This window comes from Acipenser ruthenus, chromosome 3, assembly GCF_902713425.1.
Source record: "Acipenser ruthenus chromosome 3, fAciRut3.2 maternal haplotype, whole genome shotgun sequence".
NCBI lineage: Eukaryota > Metazoa > Chordata > Actinopteri > Acipenseriformes > Acipenseridae > Acipenser > Acipenser ruthenus.
In genome coordinates this window covers 38,036,679-38,053,320 of record NC_081191.1, presented here as the reverse complement: position 1 = coordinate 38,053,320, position 16,642 = coordinate 38,036,679, and the positions used below count along the sequence as shown (strand labels likewise).

At 36.7% G+C, this 16,642-nt stretch overlaps 1 protein-coding gene across 1 annotated transcript; it reads left to right on the top strand.

The window, feature by feature from the left end:
- Nucleotides 1-1,640: 1,640 nt before the first annotated feature.
- Nucleotides 1,641-7,540, top strand: LOC117394180 (eomesodermin-like). Its single transcript, XM_033992228.3, has 6 exons — nt 1,641-2,610; nt 3,991-4,145; nt 4,567-4,685; nt 5,456-5,614; nt 5,695-5,756; nt 5,995-7,540. Exons 1-6 carry the CDS (start codon nt 1,919-1,921, stop codon nt 6,737-6,739), a joined length of 1,932 nt encoding a protein of 643 aa, XP_033848119.3. The 5' UTR covers nt 1,641-1,918; the 3' UTR covers nt 6,740-7,540.
- The last annotated feature ends 9,102 nt before the right edge of the window (nt 7,541-16,642 follow it).

The following is a 16,642-nucleotide window of genomic DNA, read 5'->3' as shown; positions in this document are numbered from 1 at the left end:
CCTCTGAACTACGCATTGATTATTTATGATGTGCTTACAATTCACGCAGCTAAACTCTCTCCATCTTGTCAACCCGCTTAAGCTGAAACTTTATGTATGCACTCTTGTCTTCTTGGTATTTGGATAATGACATCACTGTTAAAATTCAAGTTTGATAGATTAGGATTTAAAACTAAAACAGGGTCTACAACAAATACTCTGGCATGGCTACATTTCTTATTTTCTTTTAGTTTGAATTTGAATGTTGCAAAGAAAAAGCTGCTACAGATTTGCACTGCACAAAACCACACAGGTCCTGCAAATTTAGAACCTCAGGTACTCAAAATTCTGTAATAGTATCTTATTTAAATAAACAACAACAACACACACACACACACACACACACACACACACACACACACACACACACACACACACACACACACACACACATATATATATATATATATATATATATATATATATATATATATATATTAAACAATTGATTCTTGTATATATTCATTATTATTATTGTGTTTGTTTTATTGTTTACGTGTGTGTGGTTTATTAAGCTTTAGAGATTATAATTAGTAGCCTATTTATTTATTAACTGCACAGTATATGATTGTTCTTATGCCGAATCTACAATGTAGAACTATTATGGGTATATATATATATATATATATATATATATATATATATATATATATATATATATATATATATATATACGAGATCTGTGAATTAAAATATGTGTAGGCCTGTATAATATTAACTAACTGTTTTATTTTTATTTGTTTTTTTTAAAGATAATTTTTAGCAAAAATGAAATACATAAATAAATAGTATTTTGTTGTGATCTTATAAATTTGAGTTTCAGAGTTCATTAGCAGGCCGCCAAATAAAGATCCACAGCGGAGTTTGTCTGTTGGAAAGCATTTGTCTCGGCTAAAGACTCTGTAACTGACTGCTAATGAGAAATCAGTTAGTTGTTAATGTGCTGTAGATTGGCTGAGGAGATTGTAACAGGTCATAAAAAAAAAAAAATGTCTGGTGTGAATACACAGAACTGCAAAGCGGAGGCAACGGGCTATTATTTTGCCTTTAAAAACACACACACACACACACAGATATATATATATATATATATATATATATATATATATATATATATATATATATATATATATATATATATATATATATAAAGCAATTATAATGTTAAACTGGAAGATGTAGATATATCCTTTGGCATTAATTTATTAGGCTACATTAAATTGTTTACTTTGAAACATTTATCCTTAATTTGGAGAGAGAGAGAGAGAGAGAGAGAGAGAGAGAGAGAGAGAGAGAGAGAGAGAGAGAGAGAGGATAAAGTTTACTTTAACCAGAACCTCAGCCGTGAATTTTAAACGACGTTAAAGTACAGGGTTGTTTTTTAAGAGCTAGCGCTAAAAGTTGAAGAAGGTGCAAAAGGTTCAATTTGTGTAACATTATAGAATATAATGCGCGCGTTTCCCTGAGTATCTCTGATCTTCCTAAAGGGTCTCGGGTGACTTGTGTTAATTACTAGATGTCTAATTAAATTAATGTCAGACGAGTCGGCCAATGGGACAGGGGGAGGCTGAGGACTCAAGGCTATGTATATCCAAACGCCCCTCCCCTTAAAGCCTGCAGCAAATGGAAGCGCGAAGAAGGCGATCATATATAAGTGGCTTGAACCGGCTATGTTACTTGCAGATTATAAACCTGATTTGTGAAAAACTGGAGGTGTGTTGCGAGGGCTAAAGTAGTGTAGTAGGGAGACGAGCAGACAAGTCTTTTGCATTGCTATATATTTGTATTGGTACTTTCTTTTAACTGTATTGTACAAATGCATTTTAAACTGGATACCTTTATTTTTTTACCGTGCTGATTTCTTATTTATTTCAAAAGGATGCAGTTAGGAGAGTCGGTTTTGCCCAGCACAGCACTCGGTATACCCAAGACTTTTTATAATCTGTCTCCGTCTGAAAGTAACAATAATATTCCCGGATCCTCGCAGCTAGAGTTCCAGGACGTAGGTAGGACTGAATCTGACCAAGGGAACGGGCCAAAGAAGTTTATGAACGGCGGCAGCATGCTGAGCGAAGAGGCAAGCGAACATTTCCCTAGGACCAAAGCAGCTCAAGACGGGTGCAAAAGTTCTCCCGTGGTGGGCGAGGAAGACCTATCCAGCAGCGGTCGTTACAATTTAGATGGACTGGTTTCAGAAAGGTATTTTCTTTCGTCTCAGCAGACCACAGACGTTGGTAACCCGTGCTCCCTCTTCCCCTACACTGGGCAGCCCGTATACGCTAGTTCTAACAGTAGATACCCCGCCTCTCTACACTATGGATCTATGTTGCCCCCGACCGGGTTTACCTCTGCTGTCTGTGCCGGGAGGAGTCAGTTTAGTCCGGGTTATCAGTTTGCACAAGGGCCGGGGTCTCGATATCCATCATATCCAGGATCGGGCTCTGCTATCGGCTCCATTTCGATCGCTGGGACAGGGACCGGGGTGCGGGCTCAAGTCTACCTCTGTAACCGGCCCCTGTGGCTAAAGTTTCACAGGCATCAGACTGAAATGATTATCACCAAACAGGGCAGGTAAGAAACGAACCATGTCACTGTTATAATGTAATATAATTACAAATGGTCTAATATTACATGCGCTCCATAAACAGCGCACTAAGTTCAGCAGTCGCATTATAGCTTCATTAAGTAGATTTAGTTAAGGACTGTGTAGTGTTATATCTATATATATATATATATATATATATATATATATATATATATATATATATATATATATATATATATATATATATATATATCTCACACTAATGATATTTGTAGGTTGAATGAAGTATGTAGAAGGCACTATCATCATCTCTACGGTATTATAGGCCATATTGGAATCAACGTAATTAAACAAACTATGATCTGGAACAATTATTGACAGACAATACGCATATAGGCCTACTATTAAAAATATACATGGTTTGCATCGTTAAATTTGAGGTGCTTAAATGAAGGGGCGACCCATACAAAACATTTCTAGGATTTGTTTAGGTTTTGTTAATCTGAGTTATTTCCTTGTATTAACACAGGGTGTAATGTTGTTTTTCTCACCTGAAGAGTGGAGAATTTTATTTAATTCCGGTATTACACAAACTAAATAAAATCTCTGGCGCATGCAACTACCTATACCAATTTGAACACTGTTCAATTTAACACGATAAATTGGTTTTGGACAGTAATTACTTATTAAATTAACAATACGGTTTCATGTAAACAATTTAGATATTGGGTACATCCGTCTAAAAAGTACGAAACACTTTCGTTAAATACTATTTTGGAGATGCTTGTTTTAAGATGGGTAAATAAAGTAAATGTGTGAAGTCGCTACAAAGTTTTTAATTTAACATCTCTACGGTATGAAAATATGCTGCTTAAGGAGCAGACTTTTTTTTATGATCGTTCCTGTACAGCGTAAAACATGCATTTGGAGATTAATTCTGTAGCAGTACACTAGAAGTGTGAATAATATTGTCTACTTGTCTTGCGCATTGTTAACGTTAATGAAGAGTTACTATTTTTGCTACCATGACAAACATTAATTGATCATTAATTCGTGAGATGATTGACTCGTTGATCCAAACTCAAGATGCCCGTGTGGGATAATTAATGTGACAAGTTCTGAAAGTCTAGAAATAAAACTATGAAATCTGTTAATGTCCACAGGTGTTCATAATTAACTCGTTTGTATGAAATTTGATTTCTTTTTCAGGGTGGTTTTTAAATTAACGAACACTACTTTTGAAGAACGAATTTAAAGCAAAATCTCAAAGCCGTCTAAAACTGTTAGTCTCTGGTCATCATGACTGCCTTGTAATTGTAAATACAACACGGAATAAATGTGCCTTTCCTCTTTGCTCAATGTATAGTATGTTCACATATAATATATATAATTTTTTTTTTTTTTAGACGTATGTTCCCTTTCCTAAGTTTCAACATCACCGGTCTGAACCTCACAGCTCATTATAACGTGTTTGTTGAAGTTGTCCTCGCTGATCCAAATCATTGGCGGTTCCAAGGAGGGAAATGGGTGACCTGCGGGAAAGCGGACAATAATATGCAAGGTAGGTATTGTTTAAACTGTTTCGCGCACACTGGAACGAATTGTTTCAAGTACAACGTTCACAAAACATCTTAAATGAGAACACGATATAATTTGCACGGATTGTAGCGTGTCATGCTTTTATCACGTTAAGGTGCATTCTAGTCTAATCTCTTTTTGGCAAACTGAACTTGCTTTGACTTTCCGTCTTGCACCTTTTAACGTCTAGTTTGCTCGCAGTCAGTAACCGCAGTTCAACACCGGGTGTTGTGCAAAATGTGCACATGCACAAAATTAAATAAAAATAACATACTACAGAACGGGTTTTGTCTAGCCACACTTCTCTGCACAATGTCTGGATTTTATTTTCTTTAAAGCGATTCAATCGGCTGCGATTGTATTGAAGTGTTTGTTTCTTCATCTCTGCTTTGCGAATTTTCCAGGTAACAAAATGTACGTGCACCCAGAGTCCCCCAACACTGGAGCACACTGGATGAGACAGGAGATCTCGTTTGGTAAACTGAAGCTAACGAATAACAAAGGCGCCAACAACAGTACTCAGGTAAGTTGTAAATACCATGGACAGCTCCTCACGCACTTTTAGACTAGTCTTTACGTGTCAGCAGATCAATGCAGTTGATTGTTGACGATACCATAATGGGGGGGGGATTGTTAGTTTGTGTAAACCAATAGTGAAAAGCTTACTTATGGAGTGTAGCCAAGTTTTTAAAACCCTGGAAAGGGTTATTTTGGTTTGTGATCCCATTGTTATGACACATGTAATGTGGTTTTCTTGCAGCAAAAGGCTTTTCTACATTGTTTTAGAATTAAATTTGACCTTGTGCAATGCATTTTTTACTTCTACACTGCAATAATTAGTTATTTAAATTCATAAGATTATTAAATCCTACTAGTGTAGGCTATTTATGGAAATTGTTTTTTTTCTTGCATTTAAACTATTTTGAGAAACTAATGTGCTATATATTAGTTTGAGTGGTGGTAATGAACAATTTAGGAAATATTTCTGTGTAATTTGCTTAATCATGAAGAAAGTATTTTGCCAGTTTAATTAGGGTGGATTTAATGAGGTTCCTTTAGCAGCACAATGTAATGGCCAATTGACTAATCTCCATCCTGTTGGGTGGAAAATCTGATGTTTATTTTGATACCTCTTTTACCCATCAACTCCACCTCCTCCCAAAACAAATCTGCTCATGCCTTCATGATGTCACTGGCAAGCAAATAAACTGACATGTATCTGGTTTAGGGTCATGCTTGGTATTTTCTCCTCCCAAATGTGAGTGGGTTATTTTTATATATATTTCTTTGTAGATGATAGTCCTACAGTCTCTACACAAATATCAGCCACGCCTTCATATTGTTGAGGTTACTGAAGATGGTGTTGAAGATATGAGCAGCGAGTCCAAGACGCAGATGTTTACCTTTCCAGAAAACCAATTCATAGCGGTGACTGCTTACCAGAATACAGATGTAAGTCTTAAATAATCTGAAAAAGCACACATTTCTGTTACTTGACCAATCAAGTTAGACTTTCTCTTTCCCTCTTGCAGATCACACAGCTGAAAATTGATCACAACCCCTTTGCAAAAGGTTTCAGGGACAATTATGATTCGTAAGTATTGTAATTTTATTCATGCCCTCTGTGCTATTATGTAACCTACAGTATAGCGTATCTATTCCAGTCAGTAGTAGTTGGTTGTCTTGTCAGTGCTGGAATGCAGCTTCAGTGATTCTTTCGATTTTACTCTAACTTTTAATGAAATCCTCCCCCAACTGTCATTGGTATATATGAGTAAGTCTGTAGGGTTATTTAATACAGGTACAATTTTTTTTTTTTTTTTCTCCCCCAGAATGTACACTGCTCCTGAAAGTGACAGACTTACCCCCTCCCCAACCGATTCCCCTCGATCTCACCAGATTGTACCTGGTGCTCGCTATGCAGTCCAGCCTTTCTTCCAGGACCAACTTGTGAACAACCTGCCACCGAGCAGGTTCTACAATGGTGAGCGAACAGTGCCCCAGACAAATGGCATCCAGTCCCCACATACAGAAGATCTTGGCACCCCTTCAACACAGAGGTGGTTTGTTACTCCGGTTCAACAGACTGGCTCCAATAAACTGGACCTTCCCTCTTACGAGAGTGATTACTCCCCCAGCACCCTGCTGCCCTACAGTATCAAATCCTTGCCCATCCAGAGTTCCCATACTCTCGGCTATTACCCAGACTCTACCTTTGCTTCAATGGCAGCAGGGTGGGGCACAAGAGGCACTTACCAGCGGAAAATTACCACTGGGCTGCCCTGGTCCCCAAGACCCAGCCCTCCTGGCTTTCCAGAAGATCACCTGTCCAGCAAAGACAAGCCCAGGGAAGAGACCAACTCCACTTCCTGGATAGACACCTCTCCTTCCATTAAGGCCCTGGATTCTTCAGATTTTGGGGTTTACTCTGCTGTCTGTAAAAGGAGACGCATCTCCCCCAGCTGCTCAAGCACTGAGAACTCCCCTACCATTAAATGTGAGGACATTAGTTCTGATGAATATGGGAAAGAGAGTTCAAAATCCATGGGTTACTATGCTTTCTACACAAGCCCTTAACTGTTAGTTTACTCCTTCCCCCCCCCCCCAATGCTTAAATGGTTGGAGAACTTTCTCCTATGGTTCCAGGCTTTTCCATTAGTGTGCCAAAATGAATACTATTTGCCTTCCATCTTGATGTATGCTATTGTGTGTAATTTTTATATTTTACTGAAGGTGCCAAAGCTATCTGATTGCTTCAAGCAACAGTTGTACTTGCATATGTCTGCCCTTTTTAATGTGACAAACAGCAGTATTTTTTTTCTTTTAACCTGCATGCCACTTTGTTTTTCCTTTTATTTACAACTGTGGTTTATTTATTGAAGGGTATCTTGACTGTACAGTTTGTGCGTTATATGCATTATAGAATACGTGAGGTATCTTGTAAAAAGTGTCTACATAGCGGTATCTATTGGCGACTGCTAATAATAATAATAAAAAAAAACCCCACAAACTCTGCTTCTTAATGAAGTGCGTTATCTGACCGAAAGTATAACCTGTTTTGAAGTTTGTATTTATTAAAAAAACAAAAAAAACCTGCCAATTAAGACGAGAAAAAAGTGCCCGGTTCTTCTGAAGCCCGAGTCATGTGTTTCTTACATTTCTTTTTTTTTTTTTCGTTTTATTAAATTGAGCACCGTTTAGACTGGCTTCTTTATATCCAGAATACAATTTACGAGTATTCTTTAGACCACCTTTTTCCATTGGTGTAAAATCTGATGTCTGGTTTAGCATTCGTCTTAAGCGTGTTAGTGGATTACACAACCACGCAAGGATTCTGTTATCAAAGCGCTATTTGAAAGTTAACCTTTCATTTAATCACTAAATGGTTAACACGTATAAACGTACAAGTCGTACTGCTAACATGCACGCACGGTTTAAGGATGATTTAGATAGAACCAAGAATCTGTATTTAAAAAACAGTAACTCTTCCAAGAAATATTAAAAGTGTTTATAACGATTGACAAAGGCACCACTCTGTTGCTCGCAATTATAAAAGCATCAATGGCAAATTTGACCGTAGCCTTATTCATCTGGCTCTCACTGAGGTAACATGTATTCGCTAAACGTTTTCAATGCAATCTTTTGATTGGATCTTTAAGCTGCATTTGTATTTCTCAACTGTTACTGAAAACCAAAAAGGTTTGCTTTGAGCTCAAAATAAATACCTACTCGACAATGAGTTAAATACATTTCGACCATTTACTTTTAAGGAGACTTTAAAAAAAAAAAAAAAAAAAACTAACTGAAATGTGTGTTTTTGTTTTGTTTTTCCGGATAAAGCGAGTGCGACCCTTTTGCGTTCTATACTTCTACGCATTTTAACAAATTGATGTCGGGCAAACTTGCTAGATCTACAAGGAGCATATATCGGGCTCATGTCTTCCTGTGTGAATACGTCACCTACCAGCCCTGCTGCTGCCTTCCCCCGAGCACGCTACAATACTTTAGAAATCACAATATTAAAACTAATGTAAGTAAATAGCCACTGTATACTAAACATCTTCTAAGATGTTGGCTTTAGGAGATACTGCAGCAACAGGACGGTAAATCGGCATTTCGTCAATGCGAATAAAGTATAAAAATATAATACTGGCAAGAATTATGTAGTTACTGTTTGAAGTTGGTCGGCTCACGCACTTGGAAAGAGCAAACGTAATGATGCTGGGGACCACCCTCCAGTATCCACTTCAGCGGAGATTCACCTGAAATATTATTTATTCGAAGTTTCATAAATGCAATCAAATAATTATAAATATTTTAGAAAACAACTAACACTTAAGAGAGCATAAGAGTCCATTGGTATATTTTTTCATTTTATTTTGTTTAAGATTTCACGGTCCTTTTTTTTTTTTTTTTTTTTTTTTTTAAATCCAGAAAGCAATACTACATTTTTTTTTTACCTAATAAGAAATGTATCATGAGAAAATACAACATTCATGGAACTACAGAATGCAATGTCAAGGGACAGATGACACTTGCATTTTAGAGCCCAAGCCCAGACACCGTTATTTGCACCGTAGCCGTAATGGTCAAAGCTTCAGTTACGGCCAAAAGTTTTGCATCATCTAGAATTTTAGGATTGAAACACATACATACATACAAACATAATTTAAACATTTTATGTAACATGTAATCGAAGAAACTACAAAATGATATCGCAAAAGTCTACCGAAAGCCTATAGTAGTACAGTATTCCATGTTAGATTTTGAAATGTCACATTTTCATTTTTGTCATTTTTGTTAAGTATATGGAAAACTACAAAGCAGTATTAATGCAATATGTTAACGTAACATTATTCAGTTGGCTTTATGAGACTTTATGAAGCAAAATTAGTTAATTCTATAGTATGATGCAAAACAGCCAAAGCTGTAGTACCCATCAGAGGAAATAACCTCTGGAGTGACGAAGGTGTGGTTTCTAACTAAGGGACGTCCTGTCACATGACACACAAAGATCCGTCATCTGATGGGCACTAACTCAACCCAGCTGTAATCGCTTCTGGTGACGTAATAGGGAAAGTCTGAATTCTCACTTCTCAAGAGTGGTTGGTTACTGAGCCATGCACCTGCCTCACTGGTTCTGTGGACGTCTGAGGGAAATTATTGCGTTAAGTAGCCCAGGTGTATGTTGGTCAGAGAAGCTGGTTTGCTACTTCAGTAGACCTGGTGCAAGAAAACAAATATAACCATATAATACATACCCTTTACTGTATAGTTATGAAGTCAATTGTTTGTTGTCTACTCTCCTAAAGCGAGATAAAGTGATTATTTGTTCCAATTCCCAAATCATCGCTGGTCACCTGCAGTTGCTTTTGATTTCGGAAGTGTGACAATAGTTTTGTATAGTTCCTATAAGAGAGTAGGGCTGGATGAAGATTTAAATGGTGCTACCATTATAAAGTACAGCTATTGCAGTATCATAAACATAGATTTTATTCAGGCCATGGTTGAAACAAACAGCTGGGCTGGAAGAGACATCTTTACCCACCTTAAACACTGGGGTCAACAAGGACTGGCTTTTGCCACTTTCCTAATAAAACTGCCCACATACATGAGGCACTGTAAGGCAAAATTCAGGCCTCGACACTCATTCATTGTAATGTTCAAGCAATCGTGTTTATTTTAGTAACACATACATCTCAAGCAACACACATCTTATGCAACAGATTCTAAACCCATTTTGTACTTTACATTGTAATGTTGATCCTGGTAACACCTTTTTGTGAAAAAGGTACAGTCTAAAACAAGTAAAAAAAAAAACATTGACATGTTTGTAAACTGTTTAGTAAGATTTATCTTTAATTCTTACTGCAAATGGTATTTTTTATCGGCCTTACAAAAGCAAAGCTAACTGAGAAGGGACAATGGGTTAAAATTACCTTTAACATCAGATTGAACTGCTGTAAACAAATCTCAGATAGTGTAATATCTAACTTTGTTTTGTTTACTTGCTGACAGGCATACTCTCTTCAGTTTGTAGTTAACAACCTGCATCATCATAAATCTCACACAATAGTTTAGCTTTAAGGAAAAACTGAAATACTAATGAAAATAACCTAGCCGTGTTGTCAACCCACGTCTTTGTGTTGATAACAGTTTACTCATCATATCCTCAAAAGGTGTTTCTGTCACAGACTTCAAAGGTATAATATAGTTGAGGAGGTCATTTTTAGTCATTACAACAACTTTCCAAACCACGTTGATTGTATTTATCTTTTCTTAAAATTCACTCTTTTCCAAGAAATCAGAAGACTTTACCACTCAGAAATATATTCACAGAATCTTTTGCACCCTGAAATAATAATCAGAAAAAATGCCATAATCAGAAGAAATTCAAATACAAGCTAGGCTATGGGTAGGCCTGTTGTTCCACTTGCTGTTATAGCTATTAACTGTATTTCTTATTTATTGGGACACCCTCGTTGCTTCTTTTGGGGTTAAGAAATGAATATATATATATATATATATATATATATATATATATATATATATATATATATATATATATATATATATATATATCATTAAAATAAATATTAAGCAAGGTTAAAAAGAAAACCTAGATAGTTGCAGAAACTAATGATTAGCTTTTCATGCTAATATCTATAATTAAATTAAAATCCTGTTACTGTTTTAAGAGAGTTTTGTAACCTGTCTTTAGTTTGTGATTCTAGTAAAAAAAAACAAAAAAAACATGCTATTGTTGACGTTATAAAGGAATTAATAAAGCATTCATTTTGAACACCACAATGCTTTGCCTTCCAGTGTTTTGAAGAGTTTGTTGGACTACCGCTAATAAAAGGTTATAGGGTAATCAACACATCCATCCATCTATCTATCTATCTATCTATCTATCTATCTATCTATCTATCTATCTATCTATCTATCTATCTATCTATCTATCTATCTATGATGGTTTGAAAAATATTCCCAAATGAAGTGATGATCTGATGCAGAAATGTACAGGACAAGGAGTATTATCATAGTTCCAGTGTCAGTTGGTTGGTAATTATTTTGCTAGCAATAAAATGGCAACCCCCCGCCCACATTTAATGGCATTTTTAATTTTTTTTTACATTCACGCTCACAGGATTACTCATTCGCTCACGTTTTTTTTTCGTCTCACTGTATCACACTGTGCTAATCCAAAATGTCCAAGGCGTCCATTAATTAATAGTAAAATATATATATTATTTCAGATTGTGTGTGCGAATCGTCCAACAGCTGCCGAGCTCCAGTTAGCCTAAAAAATATAGAGGAAAAAAACTAACATGCAACCACACTGTTTACTAATATAGATATAACCTCAGCATATGCATGCAATACTTAATAAAAAACAAAAAAACAAACATAAAAACTAGGCTACTGTATACTAAATGCTATGCCTATGTACATCATAAATGTATACTTATCCCAAGAAAACTTTTCAGCTTTGAGGAAGAAAGTGCAGCCAGATCGACACAATACATGTGCAGTATTTAATGCAAAACAAAATACACATTTTTTTTATTTACCGCATACTTTTACACGCTCATATTTGTGTCGGTGAAAGTCTTGGGGTTTTGTATTCAAATAAATTCTAACGTGTTTATTGCACAAGTTTGGTTTTACAGTGCGAGACCGATCTCAATTACAACAGCAGCACCATCTGGCGAATGTACGACATCAGGGTTTCAGAACCACTCTGTGAGAGCACCGGGATCGCTCGCTTTTCAACTGCAGCCAGACATTAAGTCATTAAGTCATGTAGACAAACGTTTGGGATAGTGTACTCTTATTTTGCTTGCTACAGACTTTATTGTGAGACCGTTCCTGATATCTGATCTTCATTCTTCATCTGAACAACGCTACAGAAAGATAAAGGCAATATTCTACAGTGCTCCTATACTGGGTGTTGATGTGCTTTACAAAAGCCTTAGAAATGCGCACATGTGGGGCAGCTGTCTGTTGCAGTAGCCCAGGAAAGTAATTGAGGTTATAGATAAAAAAAAAAAAAGCAATGATTCTGTTTTAGTTTTTATTGTTTAGGAAAAATAACTGCTTCATTTTACTAATACAACCACAACTAATAATAATAGTAATAATAATAATAATAATAATAATAATAATAATAATAATAATAATAATAATAATAATAATAGATTTTCTTGACTCTTTTTACCTGGGAACCGTTTTTCAAAGCACTCAGCAGGTTGCCAGCTAGCAAAACTATTTTATTTTTTGTCTCACATACTTCAAGACAGTTACAGTTTAGTAGAAAAAAAAATGCAGATGCTTCGCTTCCAGTAGTTACATTTATCTTTGCATCTTTAATTGTAGCACACTAGCCCAGTAAATGGATTTCAACTACAAATAATCCAACAATCTGTTGTAGAATAACCTTGCTGCAATATCAACTTGATAGATGAACATGGTACTTTTAACAATGTGCTTTCCGACCACCCACACTATTCAATGTTGGAAAAGAGAGGTTGCTGGGTTCTTGGACACTAGTATAAAGTTTCTATAAAAAAAAAATAAGTATAATGTCTTACGGTTCCAAATTCGATGGTTCCTATTTGGAACCCTTTAAGATAATCGTATTTCTAGAGTTTCGAACTAATTATTTAGAACTGTATGTAGAATCCACAGATGTTCAATACAATATAATTGTTTTGAAAACTAAAAAAAAAAAAAAGTTCCACAGCAGGCCCTTATGGAACCACGTGATATTAATGAAGGAAAGCAGTGTATACAAGCCCAGTTTCTCATTCGCGCATCCCAGTAAACAGTTTGAAATAAATCTCCATTTACTACCCAACTTTGCTGCCATTGTCAATGACCATTCATGGACGTTGAAACCCGCAGCGCGTTATTTGAAATTGGGTTCCAAGGTACAAAAACCACATTAGTGCACAGCGATCGGGGCGATGGTTTCTGTTTAATAGAAGACAGCAACATATGTTCATGTAAATTACGCTCACTTAAATCGGATCTTATGTCAGTTCATGATATAGGCTGCATCTTTACTTAATTTGAAAGTGGTGAATGCGTAATTATGCATAGTGGTATAGCAATTCTTTTGCATTTTAAGAAGTTTTAAGGATATTATATGAGACCCGTGTGATTTAGTCAGTTATTTTTAGTAAGCAGTCACGCTCCTTAACAGCATACATGTGTCTGACTAGCTCCAATTAACGCCTACTAATTAGGTAGCGTTCCTACCCTTGGGTGTCAGACGCTGAATTTTTACATAAATGTATCTAATTAATCCTCACAGGATATTTGACAAACAATCTTGTATCCTGAGTTAGAGATCAATGGGTACCGAGGCCCCTGTCTGTTTACAGCTCTTATCTTGGAGTTCATTTTCTAAGCTTCTGTAAACAAAATGTTATTTACATATGCGTAAATAAAGTGTTATCCATGTCACTCTGTAGTCATGTGTAGCTTATGAGACTTAATTTGAATCAAGAAAAACACTTTGTAGTCATTATTACTACTATGACTACTACGACTACGACTAATAATAATAATAAAATAATAATAATAATAATAATAATAATAAATAATAATAATGCAATACACATGAACATTTTACATTGTAATCCTTGGTTTTTTTTTGTTAACAAATGCTCAACATTTCCAAGTGTTTCACACAACAGGATATCTGGACAAAGATATCCTCTCCTCCAAGAGTGTCCTGAGAAACGTGACAAGTGAAAATGCCAATAGTACACAATTTCTAACCATTCATGCAAAGAATTACTAGAATCAATAGCAAGAACACAATGGTAATGAAATCAACCCGTGCCTTCGTATGAGAGTGACATCCTGACATGGATCACCAATCAAACAGGGGTTTTAAAGGGAGAACTTTTAAGATTTGACTTTAGCAACATGTCAGTTCAACTTCCTTTCACCTTTCAACCAGCATTACACCTTGTAGAGTGAAAATAATACATGTATATTTATACAAAAAAAGAAAAGAAAAAAGAAACATGCTCATGAAACTGATTTTATACAAAACACATTTTTGTATTTACCATATACTTTTACATCCTCATATTTGTTTTGTTGGAAGCTTTTGTGTTTTGTGGTATATATGCTATTATGAAAGAATGGAAAACAGCAGGGTGGCAGAATGCAGCTCACAACAGAGAAGTATGAGAAGTCAAAAACCTTGGACAAATAATCAAAACGCATCAATTTGTGTCGATTTAAAAAAACAAACAAAGAAAAATTTCCATGACACTGTGAGCCAGGCTGGCATGACACTCACACCTTTTACTTATCTTGTCCACACAGCATTTTTTTATTCATTACATGATTACATTTGTAATTAACTTGAAGTTCCAATCAGAAGGTGATACAAACCAAAGTGTATGATCTCAGGAGGCCTAACTTTGAAGGGATGAGGTAGGAACTGCAAATGAAATTTAATAGAGAAAAGTGTAAAGTATTGCATGCAGGCAATAAAAATGTGCATTGTAAATATAATATGGGAGATACTGAAATTGAAGAAGGGAACTATGAAAAAGACCTAGGAGTTTATGTTGACTCAGAAATGTCTTCATCTAGACAATGTGGGGAAGCTATAAAAAAGGCCAACAAGATGCTCGGATATATTGTGAGAAGTGTTGAATTTAAATCAAGGGAAGTAATGTTAAAACTTTATAATGCATTAGTAAGACCTCACCTAGAATATTGTGTTCAGTTCTGGTCACCTCGTTACAAAAAGGATATTGCTGCTCTAGAAAGAGTGCAAAGAAGAGCAACCAGAATTATCCCGGGTTTAAAAGGCATGTCGTATGCAGACAGGCTAAAATAATTGACCCATAGCCACTTCCTATCTGCGGCATTGGGATGCATGTAACTGTTGTTGTTTTTCCAGCCGGCCTTGCGAAGGTAGCTGTTGAGCACCCACGGACAAGGCCTCCGGCCAAATTTATCTTTCACTCGGGCCCTGAACGCCCACCACAGTCATTGGGCCCTGAGCGCCCATCACAGTTCATTAAATTATCTGTAATTGCAATCATTCATTCATTGCGGATTCTCCGAGCTGAAAAGGTAGATATATCTAGGTCACTGGCCATAGCTGTGGAAACAGGGGAGGTTCCAGTAGACTGGAAGCTTGCAAAGTTGACACATTTTAAAATCTGTGGATAAGACAGGTCCAGATCATTACAGCCCTATTAGTTTAACTTTCATAACATCAAAAAGGATGGAAGCAATTTTAAGGGAGTAAGCTTGAAGAGTATCTGAATAGCAATAGGATAATAGGAGATGCTGTAACCTTCATGATCTTTCCATCCATGCTTGGTTGTAGGTTCAAAGATTTAGCATGACCATGTGGACAATGTTGTTATTTTTACCTGGGAAAAGCAAAACAAAACAAACAAACAAAAAAAACATATTGGCTGTAAAGACAAGGTCACTCATGCAAATAGAGCATCAATGCATTAGGGCTCAGGCACACTGTCCACCCTGCAGAAACAAATTTGAAATGCAAGAAAAAAAGAACAGTCCACTGTGGCAGAGCTGAGGCCTGCCCCTGTAAATAATGTATATTTGGTGGTTGTTTATATTATATAGTTTGGTGGTTTAAAAATAAAAGAATGTGTATTTTTTGAAGCAACACCTCCCGTTTAGTGGGATTAGAGCTTGGCCCGAGCTTGACCACCTTTTGTTTACTAGCTTAGTTTTTGTACAGTGTTTTGTTTTGTATTTTTGTAATTATGCACACGTGTGTGGATGTTGTCCCGCACTAGGGATACCATTGCTGGTACCCTAGTGGTGGCTACCAACCACTGCAACTGACACTTGTGCGGCGTTTCAATCACAAACTCTCTGTGTCTCTCTAATATCTGAGCGGATACCCACACCATGACAGTACCCCGTTACACTTGGTGTTAGTAGTGTGATCTGCTGACTCCTGCTGAGGCAAGGCAAGACCACCCACCAGAGAGAACTGCAGTGGGAAAAAATAAATAAATAAATAAATAAATAAATAAATAAATAAATAAATAAATGGAACACAGGCGGAGGAAATTGCTCCATGGTGCGGAGTTTGTGAATAGTTTGTGCCCCTATGACATGTGCCGATCCGCAATTCATGGAGGCCTTTGCCAGATTCGAGGTGGAGTCCCCCAGAAGGTCCAACACCAGCCACCTACCAGACAGCACGAGACGGACCCCCTCTGCCTTCCATGCTCCGTGGGATGGTGGGGAGTTTGGGAACACGGTGGAGATGCCTACAAGAATGCCGGAGAGCTGCCGTTCCTGGAAGCAAGCAAAGCTATCGTCTTCAGAGAAGGGAAGAGGAGCCTTCTCCAGTGCCAAGTAAGGAGGAGCTGCCTGCCCAAAGGCCAGAGAAGGAGTTACCTGCCCAAGAGCCAGAAAGAGAGGAGCTGCTGTCCTACGTGCTGAAGGGGGAGGAGC